This window comes from Mesocricetus auratus, unplaced genomic scaffold (genome assembly GCF_017639785.1).
Source record: "Mesocricetus auratus isolate SY011 unplaced genomic scaffold, BCM_Maur_2.0 Super-Scaffold_100011, whole genome shotgun sequence".
Taxonomy (NCBI): domain Eukaryota; kingdom Metazoa; phylum Chordata; class Mammalia; order Rodentia; family Cricetidae; genus Mesocricetus; species Mesocricetus auratus.
Window position 1 is genome coordinate 23,319,905 of NW_024429195.1, and position 11,305 is coordinate 23,331,209.

At 46.5% G+C, this 11,305-nt stretch overlaps 1 protein-coding gene and 1 long non-coding RNA gene across 3 annotated transcripts in view; both read right to left on the reverse strand.

The window, feature by feature from the left end:
* Intu (inturned planar cell polarity protein) overlaps window positions 1-1,835 on the reverse strand; it is a 73,563-nt gene extending 71,728 nt beyond the window's left edge. Inside the window, exon 1 of the mRNA XM_021226899.2 lies at window positions 1,417-1,835. Coding sequence (XP_021082558.1) covers window positions 1,417-1,505 — 89 coding nt within the window. The 5' untranslated portion in view covers window positions 1,506-1,835. The remainder of the gene's footprint in view (window positions 1-1,416) is intronic.
* Window positions 1,836-5,883: 4,048 nt separating this feature from the next.
* LOC110340806 lies at window positions 5,884-9,373 on the reverse strand. 2 transcript variants are annotated; one of them, XR_002382626.2, is made up of 4 exons: window positions 9,164-9,373; window positions 8,435-8,691; window positions 8,096-8,173; window positions 5,884-6,169 (listed from the first exon to the last, which is right to left on the reverse strand). It is a non-coding gene; the product is annotated as an uncharacterized LOC110340806 (long non-coding RNA). The 2 variants fall into 2 exon arrangements; XR_005880193.1 differs by lacking the exon at window positions 8,435-8,691.
* Window positions 9,374-11,305: the final 1,932 nt, after the last annotated feature.

An 11,305-nucleotide genomic window follows, 5' to 3' on the forward strand; every position in this document is an offset into this window, starting at 1 on the left:
TTCACCAAGTGAGAGAAACTTTGATATGTCACAAACTTTTAAACAGGTGTTTTGAAAACACAAAATAACAGAACACACAAAAATCAATGCAAAGATGAAAAGGCTTTTTGTACTCTGTTAAAAATAAATCGCTGTGAGCCATGGTTCCTCTAGCTGCTCTCACAGATGGGAGCAGTTATTTGTAATTCAGATGTAGCGGCTTTTCACTGTAATGCTGAGCAGGTGTATTCCGGAACTACTCATTCTGAGATGACCACCTCAGGCAGAAGAAGCCAGGAGTTTAAACATTCTCTTTCACCCTGCTTCATTCAGGCGGGCTCATGCTTTGGATTTGAGGCCCTGGAGTGTAAATCAGTTTTTTTTTTCTTCTGCTTGACATTTCAAACAAGAGAAATATGAAGACATTCTGTTGCAATGGTGTCTTGGGTGTTTAAAAACACATTTCCCTCCCAGCTAGCCCAAAATCATGCTGTGAGTGAATTTACAGTGAGCACTCCTCGGGGTCATCCGGAATTTTAATTTTATCAAACGCAAGGGGGAATCATCCTCAGGAATTCAGCTCCTTTTTGACAGTATTTCATTTAACACAGCGAGTGGAGAGTGGGGTGCAGAAAACTTCAAGTTTTGGAAGACAGCTCTCGAGTCGAAGAAATCTAATTTTAAAACCCCTGGGCTAATGCTGCCCCCTCCCTCACACTTTGTACAGCTCATGTGGTTTTGTACAAAGACTTAAAAGGGTCGTTTGAAACGTTTACAGATAAGCAAACTCACGAAAACCTTCCTGGCGGATATTTACTAAGCTGGCTTACTCGTCCTCACCACAACGTAGTCAAGAGAAAGTTCATTTACTTCTAAGTGAGTCCCCCCTCCCATCGTATCTCAATAAGGCCAGGCCCTCCGAGTTAGCAACGTTAACTGCCTTGCACTTCATCTACAAGTCAAGTTTGCTCTCCGTGGATTCCTTTCTCACCAATAAACTCAACGCCTTCAGCGTGGGTTTTTAACCTTTGTTAGGCGGTTTCGCATAAAAGACAGGGATGGATAAACTGATGGGAAGTTGAGGTTCTCTTCCTTAGGAGAACGCCTATGTTGTGTAGTTAAGGTTTCGCGGCGCGTAGGAGGGTTAAAACAGAAATTCTTTCTAATCCCACTCAAAGTTCTCAGCTCTCCCCCTCCCCCAGCACCCCCATCCCCGGCCCCGCGCAGAAAGCGCAGAGCGCCTTGAGAGACAGCTTTGCTTCACACGGTCCTTTCCCTTCTTCAAAGAGTGGAGGAGCCTCAGGGAGCCGACTGGCGCGGGGCTGGAGTCTCAGCGACCCTGGGCACCTCCGTACCGACTCCGGGAGGGGAGCCCTGCACCTAACCGAATCCCGTTTCTGCGCCCAGCCGGGCTGCATCCCCGGAGCCCTCACTGACCTGTGTAGCAGGACGCGCTGCACCGAGTCCAGGTCCTCCAGGTTGCGGGACGCAGGCTTGGGGATGCTGGTCTTCCCCCCGTGAAACATGCCCGTGGGGTAGCCGCCGCGAGGGCGAGTGTCAGCGGGTCCCCAGCTCGACTGCGGCCCGGGATGAAGATCACGAATGCCCAGGTGGCACCGTGGGCCCGTGCGTCCGGGGGTCGCCTGCGGGAGCAATCGCGAGGTTTCTGCAGGTGGGCGCTCTGGTGGCGCCGAAGTGCCTCGCAGCCCCTCTCTGTGCCCGGGGTCCCCGCCACCGCTCCAGGCACCGCGCTCTAGGGGCGCTCTCTTGCCGCCCAGTGCGCGCTCCGTGCCTCACCCTGAGTTCGCCGACCTCAGGTGGCCCCAGCCTAGGACACCAGTGTCCAGGCACCGCCCCAGGGCAGGAGGCTGCCACCTGAGGCCACCAACGAGCCAGGCGAGCAGGAGGCGCTTGCGAGACAGATGAGCAGGCCCGGTGGCTGCGCTGCAGACTGAGACAGAGTTGGGAAGGGGAGCCAGAAGCCACTGTGGGTGGGACTTTAAACCCTTTAACCATATGCAAGCTGGGCTGGTGGCTCTTCTTTCTTCACTGCACTCGGGAGGCTGAGGCAGGAGGATAGTTACCAGTTGCCAGGTAGCTCTATGTAAGGAGTGCCAGGCCAGTCAGGGCTGCATTAACAAGAAACGTTATATGTGAGTGAATACAGTATGAAGGGTGGTTGAGTCTTTTATCCTCCTTGGGAGTTCACTGGGGGTGGGAGGGGGATGAATCCAGAGTGACTTCAGGTTCTGTTCTGAATCCGAGTCAGAATCAGACAGGATGGTAGAGAGAATGAATGGAGAAGTTGGAAGGTGTTTGCAAATGTGTCGTATCACTGATGACATAGACACAGACAATTGTAATTGATAATAGATTAATTTTACATGCCCGATTAGATGGGGCTTCACTTGCCCTGTAACCAAGTCATTTCGTGCAGGCTTTTTCCCCCTGGATGAGTTTCTCTGGTTCGGGCTGTTAAGTGGGTCTTCGAAGAGGGTGAGAGGTTTTACCGTAATGCATAGAAACCTCTACTCAACTCTCCTGCCTGCAATGTTTCCTTGGCCTGTACTACACACTCGTCTGGTGTACTTCATCAAGTATCAAAAAACCGAAGTGTTTGTCTTTTCATCTAAGGAAGGAAACAAAGAATGTGATGCTTATCAAAGTATGATTTATCATAATAAAAATTTAAGAGATAAATATCAATAATTAATGTTTTAGTGTTCATTCATGCAATGATGTGATCTGAATTCATAGAATACAATTATGTGAAGTTTTAAATAGAATGTTGATGGCAATAAAATACTTATGATTCAAATTTATGTAAATATTCAAAATGCAATTTTTTAAAAGGAGGTTTTTTAAAAGATTTATTTATTTATTATGTATATGGTATTCTGCCTGCAAGCATGCCTGCATGCCAGAAGAGGGTGCCAGATCTCATTACAGATGGTTGTGAGTCACCATGTGGTTGCTGGGAATTGAACTCAGAACTTCTGGAAGAGCAGTCAGTGCTCTTAACCTCTGAGCCATCTCTCCAGCCCCAAATGCAAATTTTTGTTCAGTTTGTATTAGTTTTTTGTCTCCTTGCTATGACACAATACCTGACAAAATAGATTTAAAGAAGAAAGGGTTTATTCTGGCTCATGGTTGGAGGCTATAATCCTTTCTGGGGAGGAAGGCATGGCATTGGGAGCATAAGGTGGCTGGTCACGTTGCATTCCCAGTCAGGAAGCAGAGAGTCATGGATACTAGCGCTCACCTCGCTTTGTCCTTTTTATTAGTCTCGGTATCCCAGGACAGTCTTCCCTTCATAAATTTCCAGGAAACATTCCTCACACATACCCAGAGTCATGTTTTCATGGTGATTCTAAATGCAGTCAAGTTATTTTTTGGTAGCCATGGTCTTCTTGGTGGTCTTCTGGTGCTGTTATAAATTGGTTCGTGTCACCCCAAGCATAGTGGAGTTCCTAACCCCTATTACTCAAATGGGTCCTAATTTGTAAATAGTCTTTGACATATACCAAGGATAAGATTACACTGAATTAGAGTGTTCAGTCTGGGGAGGCTTTATAGGAAGAGAGAAAAGGAGCTGGGTGGCTCATCAGTTAGGAATTCTTGCTTTTCTTGTAGAGGACCTGGGTTAGGTTCCCAGCACCCACATGGTGATTAACAACCATCTGTACCTCCAGTTCTAGGGGATCCTGTAGCCTCTTCTGACCTCTGCTGGCACTAGGCACACACTAGGGACACAGACATGCAAGCAAGGAAAACATTTGTGCATAATACATATACAGGAAAATGATACATATAAATAAAATATAAATCAATATAAAAGAACAGGAAAAAGAAACACATGGAGAGAACATGACAATACAGAGAGAGAGAGAGAGAGAGAGAGAGAGAGAGAGAGAGAGAGAGAGAGAGAGAGACATGGACAGCAGATATGGAGTGATGAATCTGTACATGTGGTAACCAGCCTTCCGCCACTACCATGAAATACCTGTGAAAACAGACGGCCCCATCTGATGAGCAGGTATGCACACTGCCTTTAGGAATGACTGATGATGAGAGTAACAGCAGACTCTTGGAGAAGCAAATTCCTCACCTCATCACCAGAAAGCAGAGGAGGAAGAGGAAGAGACCAAGGTTCCAAGGTCCCTTGAAAAGGCTCACCTCTTTTGACTTAGAGTCTCATGTGTTCAAGGTTCCTCAGTAACAGCACCCTGGGGCCAAGCCTGGAACAGGAGTCTCTGGGTCAGTCAGTGACTGCACTGAAGCAGCCAGCAGCACCAGACATTGCTGGCAGCACGGAAAGCTAGGTGCGGAGCCAAGTATCCTCTAGAGATCCCAGGGGTCACGGTCCTTCTTAACAGCTTCATTTGAGGCTTCTGGTCTCCTGAAGGATGGAGAGATAGATTTCTGCTGTTTTCAGCGCCTCGTGTGCAGCTATTTGGTATAGGTCCAGGGAGTTAGTACAGTCAGCTTCTTCCATGTGTGAAATGGGGAACGAGATCATCTGTTGGATGTGACAGGGGGCCAAGGCAGACATCTAAGGAAAGCACACACCAGGTGAACGGCTTGGCCCAGAGGAAGAGAAGATTGACTGGAGTGACAAGCGTAAAGAGCTTCCCAGGCTTTCAAGAGTTGTGCTAAGCAGGATTTCTAAATACCCTCCCAAAGATAACACACCGAAGCCGGGTGATGGTGGCGCATGCCTTTAATCCCAGCACTCGGGAGGCAGAGGCAGGCGGATCTCTGTGAGTTCGAGGCTGGGCTGGACCGACAGCCTTGAAAACAGTACAGAGAAACCCTGTCTCGTAAAGACAAAAAAAAAAAAAAAGATATCACATCGAAATCCACGGAGCCTGAAAGCATGCCACCTTAGCACGCTAGTTCCATGGTACAGTAGCCGACGAGATGTGGAGACTATTCTATGAGAAAGACATAGTTGCAGGAGTCCTGGAAAGCAGAGAGTGTCTAATCGATGGCCAGAGAGAGCTGAGGGTCTGGGAGAGAGGTCTACACTGGTATAATGCTTGCCTTGCCAGCATGAGGACAGGAAGCTGATGCTCAGAAACATGTCAAAACAGCTAGGCAGCCCTGCCTGTAATTCTAGCACTGTGTGTGTGTGTGTGTGTGTGTGTGTGTGTGTGTGTGTGTGTGTGCAGAGAGATAAGTGGATCCCTGGTGTTTGCTGGTTAACCAACCCAGGTGGAGAGATCCTCCTGAGTAGAATTTCATGAAGCAGTGGTAGCCTGGGGGGCAGAGGGGGACATGGAGGGTATGTGAGCAGCTTTAGCAGCAGAGATTGAAAGCTGGCTCACTGCCAGCCTGGGATGGAGACATAGGTTTCACAACCACAGAACAACTTCATTCTGCCAACGACCTGCACAGGATTGGAGGAGGACTGTTCCTCTACCCACCCTGGCCCTTAAATACTCTAACCCCAGGGAAAGCTTGACTTTGCTCTGTGAGACCCTAAGCAGAACCCCTGATTTCACTAGACTTCTGAACTAGTTGTTCAGTGGGCAAAGTTTGTGCCATTTTTGTGTACTAAGAGGAAATGGAGTGTTTTCAGGGGTGCAGATGGTAAGAGCAGACCCCACCCAGTTGGGCTTGTGGGCAGGAATGGCTTTATCTGTGCTGGGCAAGCTGCAGTGCAGGCATGAATTTCTCCAAACAACACTTGCCTGGGCTCCTTGCTTTTACATGTTTTCTCTGGTTCTTTTTCCTAAGCCATAAGGTTTGGGATTCTCCTTCCTTCAAAGGTCGGAAAGACTCTCATGTAGAACAGATTCCCATCTTCTGAGGTTACATTCGGGACTGATAGTCTTTCTACGACTGCACATTTACAATTACCAAGCAAAGGTGGTCAGGCCCCTTGAGAAGCAGCCTCTGAGATGGAGATTTCCACATAAGAAGTTTATTGGGAGGTGTAGGGGATGAAGGAATCACCCGGACCGGAGGAACACTTCAACTACAACACAGTCTCAACACATATTCAGCCAATTCTGTGTCCTTATCAGGAATGGTCTTGCAGAGTTGTCCTGAACCAAAGTAAGCAGGACAGGTCTTTGCATCCAGAAAAGACATTGGCTTAGGTGATTCTCTCCAATGAAGGCTGCTATAGGGATTCAGCAGAGAATTGCAGCTGCCAGTCCTCAGCGAGATAAGGAATGGATGATTCCTGAATCAAAGAGCAAACAGGAACAAGGAGGAATTAAAGACAGGCTCCACAGCATCTTACTGAACATGAAAGAAGCTCATAAACCTATATGTGGTGGTGCATGCCTGTAATCCAGCACTCAGGGATGGAGGCAGGAGGATTATTTGACGGCAGGCTGGGGTGCAGAGAGACAATTCATCTTAAACACTAGAAGGGGAAGTAGAGGAAAGAGAGAAGGGGGAGAGAAGTAAGAGGAGGTGGTGGAGGAGGGAGCTGGGCAGTGGTTACTAGTCTGACATAGACTTCTCTACCAGAGGAGTTTGCCAATAGGGGTCCAATATTGAATCAAAGCAACAACAACAGGTGCAGTCTGAGTGCTTTGAGCCTTCCAAAGCCCTTCTCCAGCTCTGCTGGCTGCTTCTGAAGTCCAAGCTGCCCCTGGCCCCATTACTGCAGAGACCGCCTGTGTGTTCTGTGCCTTAGGAAGAACATGTACCGTTGGTGTTGTTCTTATGTTTAAGTTTGAAAGTGCGAGAGATGGAACACGAACCATAGAGAGTACATTAACTATAGAGTTTATTACAGGGGAGAGCGAGAGGGGGAGAAGAGAGAGAGATGAAGAGGGTAAGAGGGAGGGGGTATGAGAAGAGCAAGAGGAGAGAGCAAAGAGGAAGGGAGAGAGAGAGACAGAGACAGAGGGAGGGAGGGAGGAAGGGAGGGAGGGAGGGAGGGAGGGAGGGAGGGAAGGAGGGAGGGAGGGAGGGAACTTTGCTTTTAAGAAGAATCTCACGCATGTGTACTGAGTCCTTACACAGCCCTGTAACCAGTGACATAGCCATGACATGACCATGCCACTGTGTGTGCCCTGTCCATCGTCAGGGGGGTGGGGTCAGCATGGTGTTGACACAGTCTTGGTGGTGCAACACTTGCCTAGCACATACAGTAGAGCCCTGGGTTCTATCCCCAGCACAGTAAAGGAAAGTGAAGGGACGGAGTGGTCCTGATGGCTGACTTCTCTCTACATGCTGGATGCATTTGTGCCCTTCTGTTACAAGGACAACATATACATAGCAAGTCTAGATCTTAAAGAAGTGACCAGGCAAGGTGGCACACACTTCTAATGCCAGCACTAAGGATGCAGAGACAGGCGGGTCTCTATGAGTTCCAGGCCAGCCTGGTCTACATGGTGAGTTCTGGGACAGCCAAGGCTACATTGAAAGACCCTGTCTCAAAACAAAAGAAAACAAACAAAACACAGAGGTACTTTGATTTAATCTTTAGAACTTTACCTCCAAAGGTCAACTTTCTTCCATTTTTATCATCTACAAAGCACACTTCTCTGTTTCCTTTTACATTATACCATGATAAGGGCCTTTTAGTCTAAAGATGAGTAGATGGTGCAGTCAATTTTCCTGAGAGCTTTGGTTCTTGCCTATGAGCCTGAGGTCCCCTGAGTACAGTGTGGAACAGACCCCAGAGTGGTGGGCACTTGGCAGAAGAGTCAAGGCAGGAAGTGTGGAGGAAACTGAAAAGGAATAAGGAAGACAGGGCTTTTGGACACACAGCATCTGTGTCATGTGAACGGCAGAGGAATATTTATATATCACGAATGCAAGTATATTCAGTTAAGACTCCTGTTAATATTCTGTATTTTCTTTCAGACATTTCCAGGCATATTGGTAATGCAGAGTCTTTTTATAAGTGTCTTTTCCTGTTGCTGTGATAAAATAACTGACAAAAGAAAATTAAGGAAGCAGAGGCTTATGTTGTCTCTCAGGTTGAGGGAACACAGTCCACCATGTCAGGCAAGTCCAGTGACAGGAGCATGAGGCAGTGGATCACACCGCAGTTTGCACCAGGAAGCACAGCCCACTTTTTCCTTTGTATTCAGTCTGGGACCCCAGCCCATGGAATGATGTCACTCACAGTTAAGGCAAATCTTCCTACCTCACTAAAGCCAACCTGGAAACTCCCTCACAGACCTGCCAACGGTATGTTTCCTGGGTGAATCTGGATCCCGTCAAACTGAAAAGAAATGTCAACCATCAAAGAAAGCTTATAATGGTTTAGCATTTCTGACTTTCCCCCTCATGTATATCATTGGTTTTACTAATATTTCATTTCCTCCTTCCCCTCCTTCTCCCCCTCTCCTTCCTTCTCCCCAACCCCCTTTCTTTCAGCTTCCAACTGGCCATCTTTCCGTTTCTACCTCTCGAGTGCTGAGCTCAGACGCACCTGTCACCACACCTAGTCTAATTAATATTGGGTACATATTGCTGTGCTAACCTTTAGAAACACTTCTCAAGGCATTCATCACAAGGTTCATTTTCCATCTTCCTAACTGGAGGGGTGTGGTGGGGCATGGAGTTCTTTCCTCAGTCACCCGTAGGGCTGAGAGTCCCCATTTTTCTCAGGAGTTGACTCTGATGCACTAAACTCTGTCTGTCTCGGGCTATTTTCACTGCTGTCCAAAACAGCCTAATATTTTCTGGTTGACCATTGGCACTTCAGAGACTAATGAACAGTATTCCGTTGTTTTCATCCTAAAGGAGGGAGGGGGGCGGGAGAGAAAGATGGGGGTGTTAAATAGATGATGGGCAGACAGGTAACATGATTTGGTCTGGATCCAAGCCCTTTCTGTGTGTAAGGTTATAGCGCTTACGTAGGTGGAAGGGCCTTGTGCTAACACTTTCTGTGGCTTGTCGTGCCCCTTTTAGCATCTGGGGATCAGTTCAGTGACATAAAGGATTGCTGATGACGCCCTAGCTTCTTTTTAATTGACTTCTCATTGGCACGCACATAATTAAGTTTCACTGTGTCATTTTTTTCAAGCGAGATCTGTCTTGCCTCTGTAGTTCCCTCTGTGTTCTTCTTCCTCTTACAAGCCTCCTTTAACCTGTTGTGTTCCCGTGTCCCTTTAACACCCGGCTCCCCTTCTCAACACCTCTTGTTCCCCTCTCCTATCCAATTTCAGAGTCTACACTCACCCGCAAGCCCCCTTCCTTAAGTACATACCAACAATGACACTAGGTGCTTCTGGTTTCCTGACTGATGGAACCAGTCTCAGCGCACAGGAGTGCATGTGCTTGGGTCAGTCTTGGATTCTGGTGTGCATGTGAGCTGCTCACCCCGTGCTGCTTCACAATCGGCAGAACCACCTCCCACTGTAGTTTTCAGGGCCGCACCCAGAGGAAAGTGACTTAAGCCTCAGAGCTTGTGTGGGAGGCGGCATGGGTGGGGACGATGTGCTGCCGAGATGCCTCACCTCACCTTTGCTGAATGACACTCAGGAGTGGTAAACATGAGGGTGACTGTTAAAGAAATGAGGCGGTGGCTGCACAGGAAGTGGGTGGCTGACATTTAGGGAGATGATGGAGTGCAGTGTGTAAGCGGGAGCTTTCTCTGGGCGGAAGTCAGCACTGATTATTTTGCTGATCTCCACTGGCTCCTGTGTGTTGCTGTGTGAGCTTTGTGTGCAAGGAAATCTTTCGCTCAGTTCCCATAGGCGTTATAGGGCTGAGGATGGCAGGCAGTTTAAAAACTGGGAAGAGGACACTCGTGGACTTAAGCTAAAAGTCTCTGGAGAGAATTGTGACCAGCAGAAGCTTCCAACAGCAGAGGTGGAAGAGGGGCAGGTCCTAAGACATGCCGATGACAGGCAGTGATGGATCTGAAGATTCTGTTTGTCTCTAGCCATTTTGGAAATCTAATAAACATGGAATAAACTGGTGTTTGTATGAAGAGACAAGCATAATAAGGTCTGTGATGGAAAAATCATACAAAATTAATTCACACTGGGTTTTACCTGTACATGTCTGTCATAAACAAGGCAAAGGAATCAATGGAGATGTTAATTTAATTTGCATGGTCTAGAAATTTGAGGTCTTAAACTCAATGTTGATTTTTGGGTACAAAATAAAGTCTACCCTATCTACCCTTGATCAAATCGTGGTGGTCCCATAACTTGGTTCTGTGCATAGTTTTGATACACAGTCCACAATAAAATTATAAGGAAACAGAGATTGTTTCCAAAAAAGACAACTTAAATGATCATAAAGATGAATGGCTGGATGTTTGTAAGCTGTCTGGTCTACTGTATAGAGAGGTGCTCAGAAATTAGGATTTTATTAGTGTTTTCTTGACTTTATTTTTAAAAGCTAAGCCCAGAAACAATGCTTGTCAATCTGAAGGGAAAAAATTGGTATCTGCATCTTATTTCTTTGAAATTAAAAGCATTTATGAGTGTGTGTCTGTGTCTTTGTATGTCTGTGTGTATGTGTGTGTCTGTGTGGTTGTATGTATGTGTGTGTGCATGTGTATGTATGTATGTGTGTCTGTGTATCTGTATCTGTGTGTGTGCATGTATGTGTGTCTGTGTGTGTATATGTATGTGCGTGTATCTGTGTGTCTGTGTCTCTGGGTGTATATGTATGTGTGTGTATCTGTGTGTCTGTGTATGTATATGTATGTGTGTCTCTGTGTGTATGTGCACCGAATGTATGCAGGTATCATCTGAAAATAGAGGAGGACGCAGATTCTTTTGAGCTGGAGTGACATATCGTTGTGACCCACCTGATGCCGGGGCTGGGACTTGAACTCAGGTCCTCTGGAAAAGCAGCGAGCACTCTTAATAGCTATGCCATGTCTCTAGCTCATGTTTTGTGTTTCTAAGTGTAAGTGAATTGATGGCATTTTCCATAGGGTTTAGGGCTGTCACCTACTTAAAAAAAACCTGTTTCTTTCTTCTCGTCCTGTCTCCATTGGAGTCTGATTGGGCAAATTGTGTTTTCATGGGAAGTTATTGAGTTTATCGTGTTTATTTCAAATTAATCACGAGACTTCCACAATAGTTGATTTAATGGTTTATTCCACCTTATTTTGTAGATTTCCTGTGTACACATAATGAAACACCTCAATAGATTTTGACCTTGTTCTTAATGTTTGGTAGCATTATTTCATACCTGAAACAATATGGTCAAATTGAATTTATACCATAAATTAAAAAAAAAATTCTGGATTCTAAAACAAAAATGAGCAGCAGCAACAACAAAAACAAAACCCCACAGCATTTCAATTCATGGAAACCAAACCCTTTCTCTACAGCTTAAAGCAAGCCGACTGAATAATGCAAATGTTAGTAACAAACACCAGGTTGAA